At 37.2% G+C, this 14,229-nt stretch overlaps 1 protein-coding gene across 1 annotated transcript in view; it reads left to right on the forward strand.

The window, feature by feature from the left end:
- The first annotated feature begins 7,290 nt into the window (after positions 1–7,290).
- RAB28 (RAB28, member RAS oncogene family) overlaps positions 7,291–14,229 on the forward strand; it is a 95,411-nt gene continuing 88,472 nt past the window's right edge. Inside the window, exons 1-2 of the mRNA XM_081244151.1 lie at positions 7,291–7,573; positions 12,409–12,505. Of these exons, the coding sequence (XP_081100277.1) occupies positions 7,499–7,573; positions 12,409–12,505 (172 nt within the window). The 5' untranslated portion in view covers positions 7,291–7,498. The remainder of the gene's footprint in view (positions 7,574–12,408; positions 12,506–14,229) is intronic.

Below are 14,229 nucleotides of genomic sequence, written 5' to 3' on the forward strand. Positions count from 1 at the left end.
AACTTTGTGTTACTGCAGTGTTCCCTTTCTGTTTTTTATTTTATTTTTATTTTTTTTCAGTCTTTTAATACCATAGAACCAATTCCCTATGTTAAATTATCTCTGATGACATAACTATGTGGTTTCTATTTTCTTGGCTGATAAAGATATTGTTGGACTTCTTAATTTTTGCTAATGTACTGGATATAAAATGGTATCTCATTAAGCTATTTTTTGTGTGTGTTTCTCCAGTTATATTAGGAAGGTTGAACTTTTTTTGGGTAAGTTTATTGAACATACATGTTTCCTTTTCTGTGAAATGCCTTTCATGTTGTTTGTTCATTTTTCTATTGAATTTTTTTCTTATTGGTTTCTACTTCTCTGTATATTCAGAATATCAATTGGTTGTACATTTTATGTATTGAAAAAATCTTCTCCTTGTTTGTGACTTACACTTTCACTTTCTTTATGGTATCTTTTGATGGGGGAGTTTTTTATTTTAATGTGAATTTCTTTATATTATTCTTTATTGTTAATTATTTGGGTCTTGTTCAAGAAATCCTCTATCCCAAGATAAGAAAGATAGTCACCTCAAATTATTTAACTTCTGTTTTTCACATTTAGATTCTTAATTCCACTGGAATTGTGCATGTGTGTGTGTGTGTGTGTGGTGAAATGTAGGAATTCCAATTTCAATTCTTGTCATATATGCTTTCCAACTATCTCCCCTTTTTATCTACTGTCATATATAATCTGTCATATATCAAAGTTCCAAGTATGTGAGAGCCTATTTCATGGCTCTCCATTTTGTTATAATGTTCAGTTTGTCTATTCCTGAAACAATAAATACACTACATCTTAATTATTATAACTTTTTGTGATGTCTTAATATCTGGTAAAGCAAGTTTTTTTGTTCTTTTTCTAGAATATCTTTGCAATCTTGGATCTTTGCCTTCCAGATGCATCATTTCAAATTCCATGAAAAATTTTATTGGAATTGCATTGTCTCTGTAGATCATTTGGTAGAACTGATTTATTAACAATATCATATTTCTATGCATAGACATGGGCTAGCTCTTCATTTATTTAGTACTTACTTAATTTCTTTCAATGTTTTGTAATTTCTTTCCATATAATATTTTAAGATGAATTCCTAGGTACTGCATGATACAGTTGCCATTGTAATTAGTATCTTTTAGAAAAATTATATTGTTTGTTGATGATCTTTTCATTTCTTGCCACTTCTCTTAATTTTCCTCATGTGTTTATTCTTTCAGATAAAACTTAGCATTGTCTGTCAATGAAAAAACGTTAGGGAGTTTTGGTTGAAAATGAGTTTAATCTGTGTGGAACTGACATCTTTATAATGCTGAACAGAACACTATGTGAAAACTGAAGTTTCAGTAGAGATCACCAGTTACAATAGGTGAAACACTCCATGAGCAAATCAACAAATGTAGATGTTAAAAAGGTATATCCAAAAGTCAGCTTCATGATTATTAAATGCTCCAATCATCTCAAGACTATAAAATGTAGATAGAAGAATTTGTGTGTGTGAGGAGAGTGCTATTTGTGAACTGGGATTTCCTTTGGAGGAGGGGTGCTAAAGGGCATTATTCATAATATCTCCAAACCTGAAACAATCTCAATGTCCATCAGCAGCAGAGTAGATAACTAAGTTGTGGTTAATTCATATGATGGAATAGTGTACAGCAATGAAAAAGTACAAACTACTGCTATATATAATAACATGGATGACTCTCACAGACATAATATTTAGTGAAAAGAGCCACATACCAAAGAGTACATATTGTATGGAGTCTATTTCTATAAAGTTCAAAAACAGGTAAAACTTATTTATAGTGCTAGAGGTCACAATTGTAGTTACCTTTGAGGAGGTAATGACTTCAGAGATGGCACAAGGGAGCTTGCTGGATTCTGAATTGTTCTATATCTTGATCTAGGTCATGGTTACACACACACACACACGTATATATGTGTGTGTGTGTGTGTGTGTGTGTGTATATATATATATATATATATATATATATATATATATATATATGCCATCAAGGGAGAAGAGAATTTCAGGGAGAGAGGCTTATTTTTGTCCTCTAGGAGTTTAATAAACCAATAAATTTTGGGGCTCATTTCTATATTTTTCTTAGGTTTTCAGCAGAAATACAGCAATATCAAGTGTACAAGCTGGGAACATGGCCATTATTTTCCCTTACTCAATATATTTTTTATTTTTTGATTTTTTCTTTTTCATTGAGGTGACATTGGTTTATAACATTATACAAGTTACATGTGTACATTATATTTTGACTTCTATATATACTACAGCGTGTTCACCACTAAAAATTTAGTTTCCATCCCTTACCATACACTTCATCCCCTTTAACCATTTCACCCTCCCCTTCCCCACCACCTCCCTCACCCTGCCCCTTCCCATGTGGTAATCACCACTCTGTTCTCTGTATTTATGTGTTTGCTTTTGTTTGGTTTGTTCACTTATTTTGTTTTGTTTGTTTCTCATGTTCCACATATGAGTGAAATAATATGGTATTTATCTTTTTCCATCTGACTTATTTCACTTAGTGTAATACCCTTAAGGTTCATTCATGTTGTCAGAAATGGAGAGATTTCATTTTTTAAATGACTGAGTAATATTCCACTTGTGACATTTATCTCACACCTTCTTTATTGGTTCATCCATTGATGGACACTTAATTTGATTCCATGTCTTGACTATTGTAAATAATGCTGCGATGAACATAGGAGTGCATATATCTTTTCTTAGTGTTTTTGTTTTTTTTGGATAAATACCCAGAATTGCTGCGTGGGTGGTGGTGGTAGGATGAATTGGGAGATTGGGATTGACATATATACACTAATATGTATAAAATAGATAACTAAAAAGAACTTGCTGTGTAAAAAAATAAAATTAAATTTAAAAAAAAAGATTAAAAAACAATACCCAGAACCGGGTACTTCTAGTCTTAATTTTTTGAGGAATCTCCATACTGTTTTTCATAGTGGCCGCACCAATTTACATTTCCATCAAAAATGTATGAGGGGGACTTCCCTGGTGGTGCAGTGGTTGAGAGTCTGCCTGAAAATGCAGGGGACACGGGTTTGAGCCCTGGTCTGGGAGGATCCCACATGCTGTGGAGAAACTAGGCCCGTGAGCCACAACTACTGAGCCTGTGCTCTAGAGCCCATGTGCCACAACTGCTGAAGCCCATGCGCCTAGAGCCCTGGCTCTGCAGCAGGAGAAGCCACCGCAGTGAGAGGCCCACGCACCGCAAAGAAGAGTAGCCCCTGCTCACTGCAACTAGAGAAAGCCCATACACAGCAAGGAACACCCAACAACGAAGACCCAATGCAGCCAAAAAAACACAAAAAGTTAACAACAAAACTATTACAAAAAAAAATGTATGAGGGTTTTCTTTTCTCCACATCCTTAGCAACACTTGTTATTTCTTGCCTTTTTGATAATAGCCATTCTAACAGGTGTGAGGTGATATCTCGCTGTGGTTTTGATTTGCATTTCTCTAATAATTAGTGATCTTAATCATATTTTATCTTTATTTCCAAATCAGTATTTACTTAGAATTTTAGTCCTAAGCTCTGAATCTTCAAAATTATGAAATATTGGAAAAAAGTCAAAGAAAACTGACAGATGACTCTTGGATTTGTTGAGATGATAGCAGAGATCCATGTTTTTTTAAATCAGTTTACTTGCTGATCCACTTAGTATTTTCTCATATTCATTAGTGATGAATAAAAATGTTTGGATATTTTTACTCTTTATCCCAACCATTGGCTGTTTTAGTAACTTTTTTACCTGAATCTGACATTTTCCTGTTGATTTATTAAATTTTTATGTTCCTCGTGTTTGTTTCCTGTGGTCATTGTAATAAATGACCATAACCTTGGTGCTTAAGACAACATAAATTTACTCTCTCACAGTTTTTGGAGGCTGGAAGCCCTAAATCAGTGTTCACTGGACTGAAGTCAAGGTATTGTCAGGCCTGCACTCTCTCTGGAGGCTCCAGGGAGAGAATTCATTCCCAGCTTCTTCCAGCTGCTGGTGGTTGCCAGCATTCCTTGGCATGTGGCTCCATCACTCAGGTCTCTGCTTCTGTGGTCACACTGCCTTCTCTTTTCCCATCTGGGTCAAACAGAAAACAGGGACTGGGACCTGATATCTTTAGTCTACTATACCTCCCCACCAAACTGCAAGTTCTGTGGGAGCAGAGCCCCTGTATGTGTGTGCCCATTGCTCAGAAGAGTTGGGAGCAAGAATGCCTGGCACACAGTAGGCATTCACTTAGTATTTGTGAAATCAATCATTAATTATAGGGAATCAATTTGAAGAGCTTCCTTTAGAGTCAGGAATTTCTGTTTTATTCCAGAAGTCACATCCAATACCATTAGTTGGAATTTTTAGTGAGAGACTTCAGTTCATTTCAGAAAGAATATTCTAATAACGAGGCCTATCTGTCCATAGTCCAAGTTACTTCATGAGGGAATAAACTCCTTGAATCAGGATATATTCCAACAAAGTTTGTTTTGTCACCTGTTAGGGATACTAGAAAAGATATTTTAAAGTTAGGTGGGAAGGCGGTTTTACAGATAGCAGACAGGTTACCTTGTGTAACTAATCTTACTTCTTTCTATCTAAAGAGCTCCAATTTTTTTTGAAATTTCCAGAATTCTTATCTAAGGTTTATTTTTTTCCCCCCCGCATCTCACAGCTTGTGGGATCTTAATTCCCCAACCAGGGATTGAACCCGGATTCTTGGCAGTGAGAATGCGAAGTCCTAACTGGACTGCCAGAGAATTCCTTCTAAGCACTTTGTTAAGGTATTAGTTTTAAGACCACTGAAAAAGATTCCCATTTCTCTTTAATTTATATATATATGGCTCCTAGTCTTCAAATCTGATTTTCAACATGGAATCTTGTGATAGATGTGAAAATATGGTCATTAAAAGAATGCAATTGGCTTTTTGTTTCATGTAGCAATACTGTCTCAGGGATGAATCCATATCCAAATAAATGATGTCTCTCCATCAAAGCCGTTGTCCAGGAAATTGGTGATTACAAAATGCAAAGTTTGAAATCACACATGAAAGTCACTTAAATGGCCTTAACTAAACCTAGTTTTTAGCCAAATATTTGTGCCAGTTGGGATGTTTTTGTCTGCAAGTAATGGAATACATCACTAAAGTACCTTAGATTTATCCCCATAACAAGAAGCCTGGAAGGTAGGGTGTTGAAGGCTGTAGTTGCTCCAAGAATTATGTCCTCACCCAAATAATCACAGCAAAGGAAGGAAGGGGGAGAGCCTTCCTTCTGCATCTCTTCTTCTTTTCTTCTTTTTTTAAATCAGAGAGGAAAATCTTTCCCAGATGTCTCCCAAAGGACATCCTCTTCTGTCTCATTGGTCAAACTGGGTCACATAACCATTTCCATTAACAGTGGAAAAGCCAATTGCTGCCACATTAACTGACCTCATGGACAATAAGGGGTTAAATCTGTCCTCATTAAAAACAGATTCCTCTACCTAACATTTACAATGGACTTTGCAACGCTCTTTCACTTAACTTTTTCTTCTAATTCTCATTAACACATCCAGTGATGTAGAAAGTTGTTGTCGGTGGTGGTGGTGGGGAGTAGGGAAAGAACTGGGAACTGGAAAAACTGGAAGAACTGGAACTGGAAGAACTGGAAACAACTGGGTGTCCACTATTGTGGATAACCTTATGTACAGATGACGGGACTGAAGCTCTGCATAGGAACCCTGTTTAAGATAACCTGGGTAGAAAGCAGTGATGCTCCAATATGGACCATGTCTAATGGTGACGATGAGGGTGCTTATTATATGCCAGGCATTGTGCTATGTTACTTTACAGTGATTACTTCATTTAATTCTCAACCCTATGAAGGAGGTAGTGCCTCTATTTGATAGATAAAGAAATTGTGGCTCAAGGTCACACGTCTAATAAGCGCAGGTCTGTGATTAGAACTTCAGTGCTGCTGCCAGGGATGGGTACTTCTTTAAACTGTACTGCTTTCCCATTTGAATTCCCATATTCTTTCCAGGACTATTGCCTCTGAGCTAAGCTTTTTGTGACTTAAGCTTCCTCATCTGTAAAATGAGATAATTCTACCTACTTTATAGGGTTCCCATGAGGAGTGAACGTGAATCCACGAAAAGTAATTAACAAGGAGACATATATAGTAGGCCGGCATTAATATTGTGGAATTTATCTCATTATATTTAAATTTCCAGTTATGTCTTTTACCTACGCTACTAGACTGAGATCAACCATCCTGGACAGCAGTTCCCAAACTTTTGGGGCTCAAGGCCCCCTCTACACTCTTAAGAATTATTGTGTACCCCAAATAGTTTTTGTTTATGTAAGTTGTAGCTCTCATTACTGCATCGAAGTGAATACTGAGAAATGTTTGCTCCCTTAGCTGTCAGTGATATACACGTCATGCATCCTCTGGAAAACTTCTACGTATACTTGTGAGAGCATGAACGTGAGAAAGGAAAAAATAAATGAATTATTAGGAAAATAGTTTTGACTTTATCAGGACCCTCAGGGTTCCCTGGATCACACTTTGAGAACTGCTGCTCTAGCTTAAGTGCTCCGTTGAATGATCAGATTCCGCTGTTTGGACGAGGAAACCCAAGGTCTGAGAAGAGGAATCAAGGCAGCACCAGAGATACGTTCCACGCCTCGCGCCGCCCGGCAGCCTAACTGCGCAGCAGCTACTTCCTTAGCAACCGCCCCCTCCTCCACCAAGTCGCCGCTCTTCCCGGGGCGCGAACCCCGGCGCCCACACTGCTCCAGAGGCCCCTCCCCTGCGCGCTCCGCCTGGCAACCTGCGTCCCCGGCGCCCTGAGACAGGCCCTGTCCCGCCGCCTCTCCTCTGTGTCCTGGCTTCCATGGCAACCGCGGCGCGCGGCCATGGCGTCACCCCACCCTCCCTCCTCGTCGGGCTAAACCATTCGCTTCAGGAACCTTCACAGGGGGAGATGTAAACAAGGGAATTTAATAGAACGTCTGCGTGCTACTCTGCCCCCGTTTTTCTACCTAGCTTAAGTTATACACATCTTTTTTTCTCTTGCCAACTGTCCCTGCGAGTGTGGCGCCGTGTCTCGCCTCCTCCGTTCGAACTCCTCCTTTTCCCAGGCCTGCGGATGGGTCGGCCCGCCAGGAAGGCTAGCGGTCGGCGCCGGTTGGCACAGATGCGGGGGAGCGCGCCTGACGTCGCGCTCAGGGGGCGGGGCCGCGCGAAGTGGGAGGGGAGGTGGGCAAGATGGCTCCCGGCGAGTGATTCTGCCCTGATATCTCCGGCGGCCGCTGAGACACCGGGACGGGGGTGCTGCCCCCACTGCTGCCCTTCTTCCTCTACCCCGCCCCCAGAGACCCCCTCCTTCCCTTCCTCCTTCTACCTCGGTGGGGAGGGAGGGGAGGTGGGCCTGGTTCCTGGGACACCATGTCGGACTCTGAGGAGGAGAGCCAGGACCGGCAACTGAAAATCGTCGTGCTGGGGGACGGCACCTCCGGGAAGGTCAGTCCTCGAGCGGGCTCGCCGTGCCAGGCCTGCAGGAACCCCGACCGGCCCTGGCGCCCCCCAGCCTCCTCCCCGCCCCTCCCCCCCGGCGTCGCCTTATGTCCCCGAGTCCCTGGGCGTCTGGGCTTGGGCCCGCGAGGTTGTGGCCCGGGGTTCGACACTAATAGGCGCTTGGTGAAGTCCGTCGAGAGCTGTCCAGCTCCTCTTAAATTAATAAAAAAAAAAAAAAGTCATTGCCTAACCCCTGCCTGGATCTCGAACTCCTACTTCTTGAAGACACGAGCCAGTATCGCCTCCCTGGGAAGCTTTCCAGCTTCTCGCCTCTGAGGACTGGCAAGGATCTGCCAAGGCATCTTACCTCTTTTTACTTTAGTCCAGGTCACACTTTGCTCCTTTCCCCCCGTTTACCGTTTCTGATGGCTCCACTGTACTGGGAGCTCCCAAGAACTTGACGCTGGAATCAGACTCCCTGGGTGAGAGAATTGGGGCTCCATCACTTACTTGTCGGATCATTGGAGGGCAAATTGCTATCCTGTTTGTACTTCATCTGTAAGATGGGTATATTGATAGGGGTCTCCTCGAAGGGTGAAGTGTGCAAATCCACATTAAATATGAAAATCTACATAAAGCTTTCATAACATGGTGTGCACTCACTAAACGTTAGTTGCTGTTTTAGAGCATCATGTCTGTTCATCTCTGTTCCCAGCACAGCACCTGTCAACACAAACATTCATTCAACAAATATCTACTGAACTCCTATTCTGGGCTGGATGCTGAGGGCAGAGCTGCTAACATGACAGAGGGGATCTTTCCCTTAAAGTCTGTCTTTCAGTGACAGTTGGTTGAATGAATGAGAGTGAGTGCGTGAGAATATCTGGCAGCCAGTCCCCTTACCTCGTAGGCACAGGTCTTTAACCCAGGGTTGTGGAGCTCCTGAGATGAAATAAACATTGCCCGGTGCTTGCTCTTTGGAGATGGTCCATAAGATCTTAAAGGGTTCTTGATCCACGCCCCAAATAAGGTGAAGAGCCTCTGCCCGGCCAACCTTCACACCTGTTGCTCCTATCAATGGCGCCAACACTGTTTCTGGGAATATTGTTAGAGTTTGTCTCCTTTCTTCTTCCATCCGCTTTCCCAACTAGAGGCTTCAGAAACGCTGGTTATTATTGTTACCAGTTTCCCGTTTTCGGCTTCACGTTTTCGTGTTCCTGGTGTAGTTTGGACCCTGGTTCCTATGGTGACGACTGCTTGATACATCTTCCCTGGCAGTTGGCACTGCACAGCTGCTCCTGTCTTTCGTTCTGAGATTTGAGTTCCTAGGGCCCTAGGGAAAGGTGTCATTCATATGCAGGATTTGGAGGGTTCTTGTTAATTTCTTTCTTGCCATCCCTGATATTTTGTTATTGATTTTTATTATTGAGGAAAAACAACTTAATATGCTCTGATTACTTTTAAACATTTTGAGGAAGAAAAGAACTTGGGATCACTTTTCTTTATAAAGTATTAATTATATGACTTTTTGTACACTTGTAACAACTTTTTGAATGGATGAGTTGTTTTAAATGAATCAGCATTGTTTCTAACACCCTTATTCAGTAAACATTTTAAGTTCTATTTTTATAGTTTTCTCATCATTCGTATTTTCTTGTGAATGTCTTCTAGTTTTTCATTTCCTAAATCTTTTTATGGTCAACTCGTAACTGAATTTATTTCCTGTTTAAAACTATAATGACTGTCTATAACACTAATACACTTATAAAAAGACACAAAAATTGTCCATTATCCTACATTCTATCATAATTTTTTAAATTTTTGTTAATTTTTTTCCAGTATTCATCCATTATCATACATGTATTTCTCTGTTGAAATTTGTTCATAATTTCTATCTAGGTTTTTCATCTAGACTGTCATACATTTTCCTCTTGTTACTAATTTAGTGTGAATAATTATGATTTTTCATCTGTCAAAAATTTTATCTAGTGTACAACAAAGCATATTTTTTTCCTTCTACATTATTGAATTAGGATTATCATTCTGCTTCAAAGGATAACAGTGATACTGTTTATGGCGTTCTGATTTAGTCTTTGTCATCTTGACTAATCTATTTTAAAATTGTAAAGATTGTTTTCTGCCAGAAATTTCTGGATACCAGCATCAGAAATCTAACCTTTTTTCATTATTCATATATCAGCTTTTGTTTTTTTCCATACCCTATTCAGTTTTCAGATTATTGCCATATTATTGGCAGCCACCAACATTCCCATTCTATTTCTTCTACTGTCGTTTTCTATTATAAATTCAGCCTCTCTTTCATTCTTACTTGTATCCTGATTTAACTCCTGGCCATTTTTTCTAGTATCAGTTTTTCTTGCTAGTTCTAACTTAGGGCATTTTTATACACCCTTACAAAAGCAATAGAATATTGAGATGACCACTAACAGTTTATTCAAGAGAAATTTAGCTCCTCCTGCTATTAACACGTGTTTCTATTTCTTTCCTGTTTTGAGTCATACTTCGGATTTTATTATATACTTCTTAAGATATTTTTTTGAGGCAAAATATTCTTTTATGGTGTATTTTCAGTATTAGTAAATGTAGTATGGTTAAATATTGTTAGTAAAAGTTCACCAAACAAAAAAAAAACTATAAAGAATCAGAAAAAAGAGTTACAGATATGAAAGATGGTTATTCTCTTCATAATTATTTAAAAAGAGTATTTATACAATGACTTCTGAGAAATTATTGAATGAGAAAGATAGCATAATATCTAGATAATTGAAGAGGATGTGCCTCCTTCCCACTGATTCAGTTGATTCTCTGATTAATTTTTATAGTGAGATGTCTGGAGACGGTATAAGAACCCATTTTAATATTCTTTGTTCGCAATGACCTATACTTTTGACAGATTGTACTGTATTCCAATTGAAAATTCTAGCTTTATGTTTACCTCAAAAGTGTGAGACTTTCAAAATCTAGAAGTCCGATTTTTAGGAAAAGAAACACTAAGCTGAAGTTACATGTGCCTTGAGTTTCTCTTAGACTTATAAAAGTGTTTCAGCCATCCATATATTAAACATTTTGAAATATCTGTAATAGTATAAGTAGTGTTAATTATTTTTCTCTAGAACTCTGAGGTTCTTCACAGATGATTTTGTGCTCTAAGTTAAATAAGCTCAATGGCATAAACAAGGCTAAATGAAAAAAGGATTTAAAAAAGTGCTTACTTTTTTTTTTCTAATCTCTTAGTTTTTATATTATCAAGGAAGCCAAATGAATTTTCATTTTGGTGTAGTGAGTTTATTTCTCAGAGTCTAGCAGAACATCTTTTTTATGGTGCTCAATAAATATTTACCAAATATTTTAGTGATTTCTTACAAATGCTGAGTATTTAAATGTTAAAAGAATTGGAGTTAGTGTGTGCAAATTGCCATTTATATGAAAAATATGGTTCTTATGTCAAAGGAATTTTAGGTCTTTTTGTTTAAAGGAATTGAAGTTTGGCCAAGTTTTCTTTTGCACTACTGTACTTATGTTGTAATTAATTATAGTAAGCTATCTTGGCAATTTTATCTTAGTTTTCATTATTTAGGAGTTGACATCTAATTTTAACTTTTAAAATAAGAAAGCTATTTTTCCTTAACTTTAGGAATCTGTCTTGAAGAGCATAAAACCTTCATGAAACTCCCTTTCTCTTCTTTTTTGGGGAAGTCTACAAATAAATAAATAATGCATTTAAAATGTTTAAGAAGCTTTTGAGTTATTGAGTTATTTCAGTTGTTACTCGATTATTCTTTTGCTTTGGTAAGAAATGTTACCCTAAAGAAACTCGAGAGTTTTGAATGTAACTTAGAGTTGTTATTTAAAAAATGTAGATATATATTTGTTCTGGTTATAATATTCTTGTGACTTTTAAGCTTTATGGTTCTTGGATGGAATATATTTATTTTTGTCTGCTTAATATTAATATTAAAAATATCAACTTCTTAATTTAAAAGATAAATATTATCATTCTACAGAATCATTTTCATTTAACAATTTTTTAAAATAAATTTATTTATGTATTTATATTTTATTTTTGGCTGTGTTGGGTGTTTGTTGTGGTGAGGTGGCTTCTCTTGTTGCAGAGCACGGACTCTAGGCGCGTGGGCTCAGTAGTTGTGGCACGCGGGCTCTAGAGAGCAGGCTCAGTAGTTGTGCATGGGCTTAGTTGCTCCATGGCATGTGGGATCTTCCCGGACCAGGGCTCGAACCCGTGTCCCCTGCACTGGCAGGCGGATTCCCAACCACTGCGCCACCAGGGAAGTACAACATTTTTAATATAGAGAAAAATTAGACATGTTTCTTGGGGGGAAAAAAGAAAGGAAATTCTATAAACAGGCTTTCCTCTCCTTAATTAGTTCTACTTATTGGCTGAGGGCACAACTACTCAGATGTGTAACCTCAGAAATGAAACATCTCTGAAAGTTGTATTGAACTGATACATAGGGACATATAAATTCAGATCTTTAATCATGTTGCTTTAGTTTTCTCTGTTGATAATTCTCAAATTCTAATTTCCAGCAAGGTGTAGGGAGCTTGACAATCAGGGGATTTAAAGAGATTTAGCCCATTAGTCTATTGTTCCCACTGATAGCTGTTTGGCAAGTGAAATTTACCTGGTGGAATGTTAAGTCCCTCTTCCCCTTGTAACTGATTAGAACTGCTTAAAGTTGCTTGATGGATTAATGGGAGTATAAATATTAAGATTACTTAATAAGATTTAGTAGTGATTTTATGTTTACATTTCTAAAACAAAGACATTAATTTTGATATTCTGTGCATCAATTTTTTAGACCTCCTTAGCTACGTGTTTTGCTCAAGAAACTTTTGGGAAACAGTACAAACAAACTATAGGACTGGATTTCTTTTTGAGAAGAATAATATTGCCAGGTAAGAGACTAAAATGTCTTAACATAGAAAATTGTCCATATCTGACAATAAGAGACATAAGCAGAAATGTGTAAAATAAATTTTGGGGCTGTTTGTATGTGAAAATATATGTAATCAGTAAATCTATCTTAGGGAGGTTAACTTTCATCAGCACCTACCATGAAGACATACTGTCCATGTGTGTAAGGAAAAAGTTTTTATCCTCCCCACTCTCCCACTGTTTTTGACCACTGCACATTTTTTGAAGATAAACAATAGTTGCTTATAAAATTCTAAAGTTAAAAACAAAATCAAATGCCATGTGATTATCAACAGGCATTGTATGAACTAAATGTGAGAAGACTGGAAAGGATTATTTTTTTAAATATTATTTTGATTAACCTCTGCTTCAGTTTTTTGTTTGAGAGAAAGTTGGAACAGAAGTATAATGTAGCTATGGAACTTCTGTGCTCTAATATGTGAATGCTGTTTTATGCAAGGCAGCATGAAATTGCTGGCATTTAATAGACCACTAAAATTTAGGGTCCCTAGGCACTCATAAAAATACAGTTTGAGCATTCAAGATGTTTCAGTTCACCATGCAAAGAAACTATTTAGATGCCAGTTGCAGCACATTTTGTGGGAAATACAGGGAAATAATAACAAAAAAAGAGTGGTTTCTGTTTTAAGTTAGTTTCTGAACAATTGGGGCTTTAAAATGCTCTGTCTATTCACTTGTGCTTAAATTATATGTTTAAAGTATTTTATTAAAAGCAGTTTATCTTGATTGACTTCATAAACTAGTCCATCTTTCTCCTCTCTGAGGAAACACATTTGAATAAAAACAGTTGCAAGTGTAGTGTCAGATTCATATACTGGAACGTGAGTGATATAGTGGGAAGCGGTTTAATAAATTATAATATTTTTGAAATATGTTAACCTCTCAAATACTCCATCTATCAGTCAACTCTATGAATGTTTTAGAACAGCTAATGAAAACTCTTGGTAATTGAAGGTATTCTGCATATCTCACTAGTAATATACTCTCATATATTTTGTGATGGTTGGTATTCAGCTACCAATGAAAAATAAATTAGAAGAAATAGCTTGAGAAAAAATTCCAATTTGCCATTACTAAGTTATTATTCAGAAAGAGGTTTAATGAGAAACGTGTATTTTGTTTCATTTGTATTTTCTTTTAATGTATTAAAAACTGAAAATCTCATTTTTATTATTCTCACTCTTATGGATAGGTTAATACTGCTTTCAGAATATTTACAACAGTCACTAGTAGAATACATGTACAAATCACATAATATACATACTGAAAACTTATTTTGCAACAGTTTTTTCAGAGATGCCAGTTGTACACAGACAGCCTCAAAGTGTATTTAATTACTGACTGTTTTGTTTTCGATGCTAATTAGCAAAAGCACTAACTTTCTATATTATTAATATTGTTTAATTTTTCTGACTTTTCAGTTCAAAGACTTAAATAAAGGAGCAAGCACCTACTCAAACATGAAAAACATTTTAAGACTGGTTTTGGATATTTTATATACGTAATATATATGATGATTTCTGATTTTTTGCACAATACTACCAATTTTTAAAGTTTGATGACTTTGTAAAAAATATTTGGTATTTTTGAAATCCAAATTTATAATATAATATTTTAGAGTTAGAAAGTACTTAGGTTAAAAATGACATTAGGAAATATATACTCTTAATGAATATATATTTTA

This window comes from Mesoplodon bidens (genome assembly GCF_964165515.1).
Source record: "Mesoplodon bidens genome assembly, chromosome: 1".
Lineage (NCBI taxonomy): Eukaryota > Metazoa > Chordata > Mammalia > Artiodactyla > Ziphiidae > Mesoplodon > Mesoplodon bidens.